This window comes from Phodopus roborovskii, unplaced genomic scaffold (assembly GCF_943737965.1).
Source record: "Phodopus roborovskii unplaced genomic scaffold, PHOROB, whole genome shotgun sequence".
Taxonomy (NCBI): Eukaryota; Metazoa; Chordata; class Mammalia; order Rodentia; family Cricetidae; genus Phodopus; species Phodopus roborovskii.
In genome coordinates, this window is record NW_026126418.1 from 39,216,337 (window position 1) to 39,232,202 (window position 15,866).

General features: G+C 40.3%; 1 protein-coding gene across 3 annotated transcripts in view; it reads left to right on the plus strand.

The window, feature by feature from the left end:
- Nucleotides 1–15,866, plus strand: part of Cobll1 (cordon-bleu WH2 repeat protein like 1) — a 146,412-nt gene that overhangs the window by 83,122 nt on the left and 47,424 nt on the right. For all 3 annotated transcript variants that reach the window (XM_051184564.1, XM_051184566.1, XM_051184565.1), the window contains one exon: nt 6,412–6,600. In XM_051184564.1, the coding sequence (XP_051040521.1) occupies nt 6,412–6,600 (189 nt within the window). The remainder of the gene's footprint in view (nt 1–6,411; nt 6,601–15,866) is intronic.

The following is a 15,866-nucleotide window of genomic DNA, read 5'->3' on the forward strand; positions in this document are numbered from 1 at the left end:
CAGTAGGTTAAACAAAAAAGTATTTGAAATTTTCTGCTGGTAAATGAAAGGTCATGTAAGTTAAAGCATTGAAGCTATTTAAGATTCAGGCCAAATCCAGGCCTCCTCCTGGTATTCTTTTCACTAGATTAGACTGTGGAGGATGGAGTAAGTGAACCGGAGAGGCACACCCTCACTTTGTGAATGGGTCACAATTAGAGCTAACACTAACTGGCAGGACACACTCTGCCTAGGAAGTTCTACTCTGCCTTCAGGGGCTGAGTCACTTGCTGTACTCTCTTAAGCTCACTGTGGGCCTCCACCCCACTCCCACTCAGCCATTTCCAGCTGCTGTCATTGCTCTGGTTTGCAGTCACCCATCTGCTTGGTGACCTTTTTGCTGTTCAGTTTTACACCTTCCTTTTTGGGTTGTTTGACACTGAGAGAATCTTAGTCTCAAGTGCTTAATCTCCCAGGTACTTCCATGTTTAGTTCCCAAGAGAAGCCAAATGCTTTGTTAATTGCAACAATAAAAGGAGACTTGAAGATAATCACGAGTAGTTCTAGGTAAACAGTGCTTTCCACCAGCCTATTTTCCAATTGGCATAAGATAGTAATTAGAGATGGAGTGTCATTGCAGACTCCAAGGGCCTTAGAGTGCAAGACAGTGCTCTCACACACAATGTCAAAATGGTGAGAATTTATTGGTGGGTCCAGTAAATGGGAGACACTGCAGGAAGTTTTACTTCTTTGGACTCTGAAAGGTTGTAGATAGAAAAAGATGTAGAAGCCAAGGAGAGCAATGTAAATGGACACCAGGACAGCACCACCTGGGGTCAGTGGGGGTGAGCTTTGATCTGTTTATAACACAGTGTTGACAGAGGCATTAGGGATTAGGTATATGTTATTAAGAAAGAGGATTTTGAGTTCCAGAGAACTGAAAGAAATGTTATGCTCAAAAGTGGGGAAACTCGAGTCTTTTTCTGATTCATTTTTCTGCTGTTTTAAGAGGAATTTTTGATTGCTGTGCTTTCTGGTTAATTTTTGCTCATGTGTCAGTAGGCTGTTGACCTAAGCATATCATCTTTGCGCTAAGCCACTTATTGAATCCTCTTATGTTTTTCAGCTGATTCACTGACTTTTTAATCTCCTTTCTCTTCTCTGTAGAATTTTATCATGGCTTTCAATTCTAAGAAAAACGGTTTTCTTTTATGCCTCTGTATGCTTTCTATGCCAGAAATATAAATCATTTCTAACTATTTCTCATTTATTTAGTTTTTTTTCACCCAAATCCAGTGCATGTTCACTTCCAATGCTTAAAACCTTTCTTGCTTCTCAGGAAAGTTCGATTCTCTTGGGGTGACTATTAGCAGAACTGTGCACAGGTAGCTTCAGTCCTTCACCAGACTTTATGGTAATTTTGTATGTCCATCAGCCCTGTGGGCTGTGCCCTTGGAAAGTTGTATTTGAGTTCATCATCTTTAGGTCTCTTAATCATACTTGAATTGGGTACCGAATTTGTCTGTTACAGAAATAGTGCTTGTGATGTATGAGTAGTCAGTTTCTACGGATTAAAATTTGGAATAGGGAAGTGTTTTTCTTTGTAGATTAAAAAAATCTATATATAGTAACTATTTTAAAATTTTATTTTTGTTGCATATTATGAAAGAAGCCTTTCCTAAATTCAAGTCAGATTATATGGCTAAAAGTTAAAGACCAGTTCTTTTAATAACTTAGTATACAAAGTACTACTTTTGTCTTAGTGTAGTGCTTAAAGATGCTTGGGTTTATAAGGTGTAAATTTTGAAAACACTGAGTTGGAGGGTGGTATATTTACCTCCTATGGTTCTTATATTTTCTTAGGAAATGTGGAATTAAAGTTTACATTTTCCTTGAAAGTAAATGAATTAGTATTCTTTCTTCCAACGCAATTAGTTTTTAGAAAATTATTTTATGTGTAAAATGTTTTGCTGTGCCTGTATTTGTGTGCCTCGTGCACGAATGCTGCCCATAGAGCCCAGAGAAGGGTGTTTCATATGGAAACTAGAGTTTCGTTATAGATGGTTGCTGGCTGCTATGTGCATGCTGTGAATCAGCCACGGTCCTTTGGCAGAACAGCCAGTGCTCTTAATCTTGGAGCCATTTCTCTGGCCCTGCCATCATTTATTTTCTTATTTTAGTTTTTTTAAAGATAACATTTTCAAACTTTTAAAGTTAAAATATTTTTAGAAAAACCCATGTCATTAGTTTTTTTCTTCCCCCATATCTTATTTTTTACAAGACTGTCACACCTTTAAATTGTTTTTGTAGGAATTATTTTCAGGATAACCAAGTAGCCTCATTGTCCACTTCACACTGATTTTAGTAGTATAATTATTTGTGAAAGTTCATTGGAGCCAGTTTGTAATTCATGAAATAACTATGTGTTACTCTTCTTGTTGTGACAAAATACCTAGCAAAAGCAACTTAAAGTATAGTCCATCATGGCTGGGGAGTGAGGCATCCTTGGCCAGTCAGTAGAGGGAGATGATCTTGCAGGCTCCATTTCTACTTGCTTTTTTTCTTTTTGCTTACACTGCCAGCCCTTGGGATGGGACCACCCTTAGAAGGATGGTCTTCCTCCCCCAGGTGAACCTTTCTAGAGGAACTTCAGAGGCCCACCCATAGGTCTATCTCTTAGGTGATTGTGCACTTGATCTTATTTTTAGTCCAAATACCAAGAAGGCAATTTTAAATCTATCCATGTTAATTGTGAATATTAACCAATTATTAGTCTATCCCTTGTCAACTCAACAGTCAAACACTTTTTAAGCCATAACCCCACATTCAGGGTCTTCAAAGGTTCATGACCATCTCATAACACAAAAGGCATTAGTTCATTTGTAAGAATCCCCAAAGTATTAACAGTTCTAGCATTGGCCAAAAGTCCAAAATGTCTTACAATACCCAAGGTAATTTCTTATCTGTGAGGCCTTGTAAAATAAAAATTTTAAAAACCACATTATCATTTCTTCCAATATGCAATGGAATAGTATAAATAGATATTCCAAAGAGGAGGAATAGAGGCAAAGAAAGGGAAGGTTGTGTAAAAGCTTTAGGAAACTAAGCAGGTAAAATATCAAATGCCCAGCTTCATGTCCAGATATGGGGCTTGTGATGGTACATTTCTGAGCTCTCTAGGAGACATAGCCAGACCACGATCTTGAGTTCTGTCATCTACAGCACCCATAGCTTCTTGCTTAGACTGGCTCCCCTCCATGTTTGCATCTTTCCTTAATGGGCATCCAGTGGTACTGGGTTCTTCACTGCAGCTTAGACATTATCTTCACAGTGTTATGTAGCAGTATTTCAAAATAGGGAACGTTGTGATGATCTATTATTTATGATTTATTAAAACTTGCCTGAAGGTACAGAAAGCAAAGCCAGCCACAAGCCATAGATGTCAGGCAATGATCATACACACCTTTAATCCCAACAGCCATACTAGCTAGTCATTGAGCCAAGCTGTGGTGACACACATTTTTAATCCCAGGACTCAAGAGACAAGCAGGTGGATCTCTTATTAGTTCAAGGCCACACTGAGCTACATGAAACTGATTGAGTCCTAAAGAGAAACAGCTCACACAAAGGTGATCTCAACATTTGGAATCACACACCTTAAATCTTAGAACTAGGGAGATAGACAAGGAAGAACCAAAGGGTCTCATGAAAGAATCAGTCTCTAGCCACGTTGAGAGCAGAGCAGTCTGAATGAATCTGAGGAGCAGTCAAGTTGGAAACAGTCTGAGGATCGTACCTTCCATCTGAGATGAGGATGAGGTAGACGTAAGAGCCAGTGGCTGAATACTTTACTTCTCTGATCTTCAGCTTGAAGCTTGAACTGCAGTATCTGTCTCTGGGTTTTTATTTTTCATGCTACAGAATCTAATTTGCTTGACTTCATTGGCTTCCTGCAACCATGGTGTAAGCCACCACGATCCCATAATTCAGCATTTCCTATGCCTATAAAACTATCATTTTGTTGATGATATTCTCAAGTTCTGTTGCCAAATCAAGATAAAGTATGGACTCCTCTTCCATAGCTACCTTGGCCCTTGTGTTCTGTGGTAGGCAAAACTAGGAAGATAACTTTTCCTAAGTAATTGTTTATAAGCAGGGAGTCCTTTTAATAGTTGAGTAGGTGGCATTTTCAATTCTGGGTCTCTCCTTTCAAATGAATTTGTATTTCTAAAAGTTGGTGCCTTCCATAGGCAGAGTTGTACCCTCCAGAATTTTCCCCTGTTACCTAGTAAAGAACACAAAATTTCTCTTTAATGAAACTAATCTCTTACTGCTCTTATCTCCTTAAACCTTATTTGTATCTCTCACCATACTTGTGCTTCTTTCCTTGCTAAACTACACACTTTTTTAAATTTCTGCTGTGAGTCTCATATAAACCTCAATAACCAGAGTGAGCAAATACTAAACCACAGTCTGAATGTTTTGCTGCCTTGAAAATTGCTCTGCTGAATAACTCAGTCTGTTGCTTTCAGCCTCACTTGAGTTTTTAGAATGCAATCAGACTCAACAGAACGCAATATGAATGGCCTCTAACCCAGTTCCTGATAGAGTCCTGTTCATCTCAGAACCCTCTCGAGAGCCTGACCTTTTACTGCCTCAATTTCTGCAGGCATTTTGGTCTTCAGAAGTTCTGAATGGCCCATTCAGCTCTGCTCATAGCATTCTTAGGCTTTGCTAGCCTGTAGCTCCCAAGCCTTCCATGTTCTACAAAGTAGTTTTACAGGTCTGTGAACCTCAAGGTTAGTTGAGTTACTTTCAAAAGCCAAGAGTATGTTTTGGCTTCTGATTTGTCAGTATATTTTGCCATGGTGAGGAAGTTGTGATATTAGGATTCTAGGGCGGTAGTGAATGCCAGTGTTTATTCCCTTTCTCCTTTCTATGTGATCTGGACCCGATGTATCCATTCAGGGTGGATCTTTGCTGCCTCTGTTAAACTTGACTGAAAATGCTCACTGGGTAATAGCCATGACCTGATGTGTGTCTTATAGTGCCACAGTTCATTGTTCAGTGCTAGGAAGAAGCAGTAGAAATATAGCCACTTACAGCTTTCTCCTTTAGAAGGATGATCTGGTAATCAGGAAAAAATAGGGACCAATTGATAGATTTAGAGATTCAGTTGCATATATATGCTGTATCATTTCAGAGTCCAGAGTGCTAACCATTCCACAATGGAACCAATCCGCTGTATCATTTCAAAGAAAGAAGTTCTGTGTACACATTTCATACCACAGGGTAGACTACACTAGACTATAGTGAATAGATAAGGTTTATCTGGATAGAGCAGTAGGGCATACTAGTGTGGAAAGAATGGTTGACTCAGAGAAGCCATTGTGAGGTATATAGCGCGGTAGTCCATCATGAAACATTGTTAATGTAACCACATCAAAAGAAATGATATTCTTAATTTGATAGAGATGAACATTCACTGAGCCAGATGAAGGCCAATATAGATCTTATTGTCTTTTTTAACTGTATGTTCATTATATGTAGATAGCTGTGGGTTTCATAAAGACACTTTCATACTCACACATAATGCTACTTTGCCCCCACATCCCTTCCTCTCCTGTCTTCCTTCCTCTCCTAGTAGCCATCTTCATTCACATGGACAGTTTTTCTACTTTTAGGTCATATACATACACAGAAATGATTTTGTATATCTGGGTAAAAGCTAGGGTCCACAAATGAGTAGAAGCACATGCATGATTTGTCTCTCTGGGTCAGAATTCACTTAATATTAAAACCTTCAGTTTTATTGCAAGTGACATAATTCCAATGTATAGCTGAATAAAATGCTGGTGTGGGTGTGGGTGGGTGTGGGTGGGTGTGTGGGTGTGCCTGTTTTCTTTATGTGTTCCCGTTGATGGATCCCTAAGATGATTCTACTTTGTGGCTATAGTGAACAGTGGTGTGGTAACTATCCTTGAAGAAGAAGCTCTATGATATGTTGATTTCTGAAGTCCTTTGAGTGGATGCCTGGGAGTGGCACGCTGGATTGTACAATCCATCTGCTGTGTTTTTGTTCCCCCACAGAGCCTGCATACAAGTTTCCAAAGTAGTTTGACTAGTTTACAGTCCTGTTTGTACAGGCTTCTTCTCCTGAGTATCTCAGCATCATTTATTGTTATTTTATTTCTTAATGCCCACTCCTCTGAGTAGGATGAGATGGGATTTCAATGTCCTTTTAGATTGTTTACCTGATGAACATTTTTCATGTGTTTATTGGCTATTTATAGTTTATGTTTTTTAATTAACAAATTAAAATTTTCCTGGATGTGAAAATAATCTAAACGTAGGTTTGGGATTTTAATAAAATTAAGTAATAATAGAAAGCTTCTGTTAAGGTGTTTTATTTTCTGGGTTTTCTTATTTCAGGAGGAAACCAAAAGCGAAGGCACCACTTCCTCCTGCCGAGACGAAGGGCACAAGTGTCCCTTCTGCTGAGGAGCCCGTAGAATCGGCGGCTGTCATCATGGAGCAAAATGAAACTATGATAGATAAAGACATTGACCTTTCAGTGGTCCTGCCTGGAGACATTCTCAAGTCTGCCACTGTTCCTGGCAGGTATGCTGCACTGGGTAAAACACCAGGGTCTCACTTTCTTCTGCCACCACTGAAACCTCTGTGACAATATGTCTTCATTTTTTTTCCCTCTGACAAAAAACATCTGTTTTAAATATGTATGTATGTATGTATGTATATATTATGAATGCATGCATGTATGTGTAGTAAGCAAGTGCTGAAGTAGTAAATCCCTTGCAGCACTTTAACATCAAGGCTATGTACTCTACCAACTCAATCCAGTGATTAAGGCTTGGGATTTTTACACATCTCGTTCTTTACTGATGGGTGTGCATCTCATTCTTCATTGATAGGTGTTCTAAGTCAGCCTGTCCTCCTGTTCTGTCTGCATGTCAAGGCTTAGGAGCCAGGTCCTGCAGCACAAACAGCCCCTCCCCCATCTTCCCCTTTAGGCTGCTGCTGCAATGTGAGAGTTACTTCACTTAAAGTAGCGTTTTCTTATTTACCCTAACAAATTCATCTGTATGTAACATCAAGGATCTTCTTTTTCAATTCACTGATTTAATTCTGTAAACATGGGTGTATCAAGTAGAAATAGGAAATCAAACTTGAACTAGCAAGGAACGGATATATAATTTAGGAGGCTGATGGTTTAGAATACTTGGACAAGAGCTGGGAAATGGAACAAAACCACTTGTAATTTTCCATTTCATCCCAAAGTGGAAAGTTACATGAACTATATAATTGATCTCACTGCCTACCTGTTTTTACCTTCACCCTCATGTTGTTATCCAGTAGCATGTGTTAGAAACAAAAGCTGCTTGACCTTAACATAGCATGAGTGTATGCATGTGTAGCACAAGAAGTAAGTATTGTGTTTGTCATCGCATTCTAATACTATGGCGTTCTGTAAAACTCTCATTCAGGATAACCACAGTTTCAGATTAATTCAAATCATATGTTACTCTGTAACTTTATAAAAGTTGATGGAAATAAAATAAATTCAGCCTTAGGAAATAACTCTTAATTATGCTCCTTAAGTTTTATTAAGTTACATTCCCCCCCCCCCATTTGTTTTTTGTAGTGAAAGTTGTTTTAGGGTTTCTTGTTTCTTCATTGAACGCTGTTTATGGGGTTGCTATACCCGTGACTATCCTTGGTGGGCTCCTACTTATGTCTGCACTCTTCTGGGGAAGAAGATTCAGACAGTGACCATCAAGTTCTCTGACGTCATAGCATTAAAACAGCGATAGGAATTGACATAGCTGAGGAAGTAATCCCTATTCACAGCAGTTCAGTTTTTCTGCTTTTCTCTGAGTCCTACAGGTAAGGCTGGTTTCATCACAGGCTTGCTTTTCCTCTGGGATGTCCCAGTAACCGCACTGCATTGTGTGTGTGGTCTTTTCTGTTTGGGATCTGCTGCTGTCCCGGCCTCTTAGACTTAGTTTTGAACCATGATCTTGCTCTGAGCCTTGCCCACGCACCATAGTCTCAGATTTTGTACTTGCCACCTTCCCTCTGGGAAGCAACATCTCGAGTCCTCTGTCTTGAGAGCTGCAGTGGGATCTCATCATGTTTACACTGGCCCATTGCTGAGATGGTAGACCTCCTTTAGCAGTCCTTTAAACACCTAGATTTTCTGCTTTCTATTATTTCATGACTTGAGTTTGTTCCCCCTTTCCTTCTTAGTCTAATTTATGACTGATTTTATGATGCCCCATCTTCTTCATTTTCTTCATACAAGACTTAAAGGTTCTGAATCATTTTTGTTGCATGTGTTCTTACCAGGACCATAGAACTTTTCATACCTTTTGCCTCCAGCCTTTTGGTTTCTCCATTCCTAAAACCTGAGTAATTTTCCATCAATCACCCTTTGGATGTGTCCCAGCCCAGCTATTGTTGAGCTATTGTTGATTTGCAGCATTTGCTTATCTATGAAAATGTTTTGTGTCCAAATTGTTAGGATTAAATAACACATCATATATTGGTTGCTAGGATTACATGAAATACTATCACTGCTTGGCTCTATTTTTTTTTTTTTTTTTTTTTTTTTTTTTAGTGGTGGAGAGATGATGCTGAGATCCAAAGGCAGCATCCTTTAAGTCCTGTATCGTGGACTCATACTCCCAAGCTCTTTCCTGTAGGGAGCTTATTTTCTTCACTTAGCCTCTCCCTTTATGGCTCTACAAACAGATTCCACTGGCTGAAGGGACCTCTCAGTTTGTGCAACAATAGCAATCAGTACTAAATCAAGGAAGTCCAAACTACCAAGTGTGGAGATTGGAATATGTTAATTTCTCCTCTGAAATTAAGTAGGCTTTTCCTTCCCTACCCTCTTTTATATATCTTAAGCTTTACCACATGGCTCTTTGTTCTCCAGCAGATACTTTCTTTTTAAACCTCAGGACCTTTATAAACACCTTCCCCAGTCCTCTGAAGGATTTATGTCTGTCCTTTTCTCCAATCAGCTTACGTAGGCTCAAGTGACACTTTATATACAGAAACTTCCTGATATCCCCAGAATCAGTTGTTCTGTACCACATCCCACACATACTCCTGGTTCCTCATGTAGTAGAACATACAGTTTCATGCTATGCATTTTATATATTTATCTTTTGAAAAATCAAAAACAAATTTTTTTTTCTGCCTTTAACCTGTGTTTGTGCACGTGTTCGAGAGTGTGAAAGGGTGTAAGCATGCATATCCTCCTGCATGTGCATCTAAGTGCAGTTGCCTATGGAGGCCAGAAGAAAGTGTCATGTCTCTGGAGCTGGGAACCAAACTTGGGTCCTCTGGAAGAACAGACTTAACTGCTGAGTTGTTCTTTCCAAGTAGAGATCATGGTAGGCATTGCCCTAAAAGGAAATGCCTCTAATTTTTAAAAAAAAGTTTTGTGAGTTGGAATTTATTTGTTATCAGGTTTTAATGTGTCAGCCACTTTTAATAGTCTCACCACCCAAGAGCTAACCATGCATGGTCTAGTCTTTTTTATGAACTTTTCAGTTGGAGGACTAATGATTATTTGAAATGTCAACCATATAAAGCCACTGTGTGATTTTGAGTGTCTTAGTATGATTCTGTGATGCTTTTTGACATACTTTTTCTAGGTATTGTAGCGTGAAGTATGGGGCTTTTGCAGGGGTAATTTGGAGTACCAATAGAAGTGTGAGGTGAGGTAATAAAAGCTGTCTTAACCGTTTACTGATGAGCCATTATTTTAAAAGGTGCTAATATGCGCAAAAGATGTCCAAATAGTCAAATATATTCTATTTATTAAATGTGTCATATCTTTGTAACTATAAAAGGGAAAAATCTTATGGAGAAAAAGAGGCCACACAGAACTTCAAAGTAGAAACCCTAGGTAGAAATTACACTTTGCTTCATGACTTACTTTGTGAGCTCAAAAATATAAACTGGCCTCCCTGGGATTTTTGTGTTAAATGACCAGAGATATTTTACATAAAACAAGTGGCCTATTCATACTTTGTCCAGTACCACTAAGAATAGTTCTGACTGGTACACAGTCAGTAGCCGACTCAGAGCATTTACATGGAGTAGAGTGCCACCTATTGGAAGTAAGTAGACTAATAAAAAATGGCAGGCTACACCATTGTCAATTTATGTTAAAACAAAGCAATTAAGCTTTTGCCACCAAGGCCGACATCCTGAGTTTGGTCTCTGGGACCCATGGTAGAGTGCTTTTTTTTTTTTTTAAATTGCATTACTAGATCTAAGACACTCAAAAAAAAAAAAAAAAAAAACCAATTGAGTTCTTACAAGCAAGGCCTTTAGGACTTGTTAGGGGGCAGGAACAACGAATGACTCAGTAGTTAAGAGTACTAGTGGCCCTTGCAGAGAACCTGAATTCTGTCCTAGCACGAACATCTTGCAGCTCACAGATACCTGTGGTCCAGTTCCAGGGATCCATTGCCCTCTCTTGGCCTCAAAGGACACCTTCATGCAGGTAGTTCATATATAGCCAAGCAGGTACATACATACACATTCACACAAATGAAAATAAATAAAACCTTTATATATTTGAAAATACAACAACAAAACAAAGCAATTATGAATACCAGAATCCAAAAGTTCACATATAATTGTGTTTATTGAAAATTGTTAAATAAAACCAGGTCTGTAGCCAGCACTTCAAAGCACAGACAGGAGGATTAGAAGGTCAGTTATCTTCAACTAAGTAGTAACTTTGTGACCTGCCTGGACTGATATGAGACCCTGTTCAAAAGAACAAGTAAAACAACAACAACAACAACAACAACAAACCACAAGCATTCTTCCAGGCTGGCTTGGTCAGTGTCTGAGTTAGGATTCCTATTGCTGTGATGAAACACCAAGACCAAAAACAACTTGAAGAGGCTTATACTTCAGAATCACTGTTCACCACTGAAGAAAGTCAGAACAGGAATGCAAGCAGGGCAGGAACTTGGACGCAGGAGCTGATGCAGAGGCCATGGAGGAGTGCTGCTTATGGGCTTGCTCCTCGTGATTTACTCAACCTGGTTTCTTATGGAACCCAGGACCAGCCCAGGGATGGCACCACCTACAATGGGCTGGGCCTTCCACATCAATTACTAATTAAGAAAATACCCTGCAGGCTTGCCTGTGGCTGGAGCTTATGGAGGTATTTTCTTAATTGAGGTTCCTTCCTCTCAGATGATGTTAGCTTGGGTCAAGTTGACAAAACTGTGGAACACATTGAGAATCCCACCCTCATTTGGTTCCCTTTTAGTTATTTTCCATGCAATGTCTGACCCTGGCCTTCAGCTGTAAATTTCCACTTGTCACCATAGTGAGAGCCGGGGGTGTGTTTGCAAGAGGCTCTTTGCACTGCACCATTAGTTTTTAATGAATTCCTGCTTTCTCTGTTTATCTGCTAGCTTTGGTTTCCTTCTCCAGTCCCTGGTCCTCCTTCTAGGAGACTTAGTATGTAAACTTGGACAAACAGCGAGCATTATGTGACCTTTGCACCTCACCTTTGAAGAAAGGCATAACACCCTCAAAGAATGAGTGTAGCGCCCACAGGACTTTGAGTATGAGAAGAACTCTAAAAGATATACTGATATTTCTCCTGGTGATTGCAAATTCAGTCAAGTTGATAGCAAAGACAAACTATACCACAACAGGTGTGTGTGTGTGTGTGAGAGAGAGAGAGAGAGAGAGAGAGAGAGAGAGAGAGAGAGAGAGAGAGAGAGAGAGAGAGAGAGAAGGGGGGAGAGGAAGAGGGAGAGGGAGGGAGACAGACAGAGAGACAGAGAGAGATTTAATGGGTATATTCTTTTTTGTGTTAGATTGTTTCTATTTGTTTGTGCTTGGCTTCCTTTTGCCCTCTGAATTCTTTCAGAACTGGAAGTTCTAACACAGCATAGATCTTACTCAGTTGTTGGTGTGTGTTCAGAATTGAACTCAAAGCAGTTTTGAGAATTTGTTGCTATTGCATAAGATGCATTGTTAGAGATTGGGTTAGATTTTAAAAAATCTTCCTTATTTTTATGTTGCCTGAAACACATCTGTACACTTATCATGCATTCCCATTTTCTAGGGTGTTCCTTTTAGTGTCCTTTATCCTTGAGTCATAACCAAGAGCAAGTGCCCTTTTCCTCTCAGCTGTATCAGATTGAATGAAGAATTACCTAGGCACCCTGTTGGCAAATGGCCTTGTTGAAACACGGAGAGGCTTGGAAACCCACCTATGCCATTGTTGCATGTCTTGCTGTTCTTGGAGCCCTTTATTGCATTGTGACCTGTATCTTTTGATATCCAGCTCGATCTTTAAAACACAGAAATAGAAGCTCTAACCATCTGTTATCAAAACCAGGTTAAGATTACAACCTCTCTGTGCCCCAGATACAGAAAGGGTCCCAGAGGATTTAGGAAGGATTTGATGACGTCTTTGATCTATACAGAAAAATTATAGTACAAAGCAGATCGATAGTTCTAAGCCATCCATTTTACCACTGTAAGCACTACCTTGAATCATGAGGATGCTCAAATGAAATTCTGGGTTGGAGAGTCAGAAAATTCTAATCCCAGTGATTATTCTAGGTGTTTTGTAGAATATGATTTCTTAACCTCCTCTGTTTCATTCATAATGTAGGAATAGCTTTAATGGTCTGTTTGATATGAGCACAAATGAAATGATAATAGGTGATCATTTGTTTATTAAAAGTCAGAAATCTCATAGAGGTTTCTTCATGTCAAAGGCAGTTTTAAGCAGTTTTAACTGTTTTTTAAAAAATATTCTTTCCAGGAAATCAATATATAAATGTCTGTAAGTACTACTAATACTGTAGAAACAATAATAATAAATAGTAGTGTTGCAGCTAGGTAATGTGATAAATTGAAATTTACAGTGATACAGAGATGAGGAGAGGCAGCCAACACACACATCAGTGAGGTAGTGGTAATTCAGTGCATAAGCTCCTTAACCACTTCACTCAGATGCTCCCACCTTGGGCTACAGGAAAATGGCACTTTCCCTGTGGTAATCCATGGCCAAACCTGCTCACTAACCGCTGTCAGTCACGTCAGGTCAGGTCAGGACAGTTATTCCTAAGCCCAAAGTGTTGTCTTTGGCAAACATGCTTTGGCACCAGGATGGGTAATTCTCTTCTGAACTTAAGGGCTGACCTGACTTTGTGTGAGAGCAGCATGTGACTAGTAAGCCTAGCAGCGACCATGGGACATGGAGCATGCTTCAGAGTTTGAGTCCTGCCTGATACTGTTGTGGCTCCTTTTGACAGAGCTAGAATGTGATTTCTACCCTTGCTGAGGGAGGTAAACTTGGAGGTATTTTAGTGTCAAATACTGAGGCTTCTCTTACATATTTTTAACTATTCAAACTGATCTGAAGGTATGTTGATGGCTTTATATAGAACAAGGCTGCCGTACAAATTGCTAAAGTTGTTAATACATGTCTTTTCCTAAGACTCGTAACTCTCCCTTCAACAACATCAGCCGCTGCTTGTGGATCTTGGTGGCATCCCTCCCCCCACCCGTGTGTGTGTGTGTGTGTGTGTGTGTGTGTGTGTGTGTGTGTGAGATTTTCTCTCTCCCTCTCTCTTGTGTAACATTGCAAATCAAGCAGAATTGCCCAGCAGGAAATAACGACTGACTAGTTCACTAAAGCCCTCTTGTAACAGTATTGCCCTCATTCTGTGCCTCCATTCTGGTCTTGGGAATAAGGATTGCTAAGCTGGGGGCCTTCAAGAGAGGTGTCCACATGTAGGTGTGCATGGATCCTAGATAAGGTCTGGGACAAAATGGCCAGAGCCCCTATCACACAGTTCCTGAGCAATGTGCCATCTTTTAGTGACCGTATGTAAATCCCCAAGTGCTTTGTTCTCCGCTCTCATGTTGAAGAATATATTTTAAGGTGTGCTGATTTTGTTTATGCTCTGGAACATTTGTTTAATGATGCAAAGATGTTTAATTAAATAAAATTAAATTCACCGGCTATTGGGAAGCTGAGTCAACAATTAGGAGAAGGGTTTATAAAGAGGGGCCAGAAAAAGATCGAGGACTTCTTGGAAGACACAAGAGGTGAGCTAGGTGAGCTGCTTGCTGTTCAACCTCTGTGGGCTTTTATCTTTCTTATGTATATCTACTTTTCTTCTTACTCCATCACTGGTCCCTGACTTCCTCCTCTCCTTGTTCTCTTCCTGCTCGTCCTAGGTTCTCCTCGTATCTGTACTCCGTGCCTGCCAGCCCTGCTTATTTTTGGTTCCTGTCTCACTATTGATGGTTCAGCTCTATTTGGACCACCGGGTGTTTTAGATAAGCGCAGGAACACAGCTTCACAGAGTTAAACAAATGCAGCATGAGTGAAAGTCACACACCTGAAAACAGTATTCTACCACACGCTCTTACTCCCTCTTCCTCAGTATTTAGTCCTGGCTGACATTCTAGCTTCACAGGTAATACGCTAAGCCCCCCATGTAAATTTTTGCTATAGCCCTCTAACTGTTGCTACAGCCTTTTAAATCACACTCTATAAAATCTCAGGTCTTTCCCAGAGAAGCCTTTAAAAAACACTGTAAGACTGTAACTAGTTTTTAATTGCTCTGCATCCAGGTCCTTGGAGCCTGGGCATTCCAGGTACAGCTGACATGTGGACTTTCCCCAGCTCACAGCTTCTCTCCAAGTCTCTATTCTAATGCCATCTCCCAATTAAAACTTTCCCGCCCACCCTCCCCACTCCCAGCATTTATGGATAGGAGTCTGTGTATTCTTTTTGTTTCTTAACTCTCTTAAATCCAGGCCCTACAAAGTTCAGCACGAAGTCATTTACTGATTAGTCATTTATTATGCTGCCTCTACATGGGGTAGACCAAGGGTGCCATTAAAGAGGAACCTCTTGTGAGATAGCTGTAGGATAAGGCCCTGGGTTCAATCCTCAGTTGTTGAATTGGGGAGAGAGGTATAACCTCTTCATTGCACAGAATTTGGAATGGCCCTGGTGTTGGGGACCAGCAGTCTGCTGACCCCCGCTCCCGACGATGGGCGAAGCTCATGGCCATGTCATCAGGCTTTACCTGGCTGCCAGAGGACTCAATTACGCATGCAAGCCCCCCTTTTAAAGCAAGCACACCAAGCCCCCCCTTGCCCTCTTTCTTGCTCTTTCTCTCTGGTTTTGTCTCTCTCTCTCTCCCTTCTCTCTCCCTACCCCCCCCCCCCCCCGCTTTCGGTTGGCTACCAGCTCCCTTCCCTCAATAAACTCCATGTGGGCGCTGAGTCTCCTGTTTGTGTTTCTTAGGCAATAGTTGTATCAAAAGAACAACACCGGGGATGAAACTAAGCTGAGTGTAGGGGGTGGTTTGAAAATCTAGGTAAAGTGGTTGGTATCTCATTTCAGGTGACAGCTCCTCTTTAAAAAAAAAAAAAAAAAAAACAACCAAAAAATTCTAAATCAAAGAGTTCACCGACCTGGGGCTGCAGTTTGGACAGGCAGGGGTGAGGCACTGTATTAAACAGGTATACTGGATTTGACATGGAAAGCTAAATGGTGAGTTTCCTAGCCTCATTTCTCTGTCAGGCTTCCTGAAAGCTAGTAGCTTAGGTTCAGGGAGAATAATTAAAAAGTCATTTTCCCCAGACATTTACATTATCCCAGAAAAGAAGGGGGTAGCTGGTCACAGATTTCCCTAAAGCCAAGTCCATGAAGCTTTACTTCCACCCATGAAAGAAGAAACAGGACTTCTGTGCATTGTTTTAACGCCTTTTTCTTAAGTGTGAATGGTTCAGGATCTCCAGGCATTTGAAGGGAATGTGATACAAAAGATTTTGTAATTTGT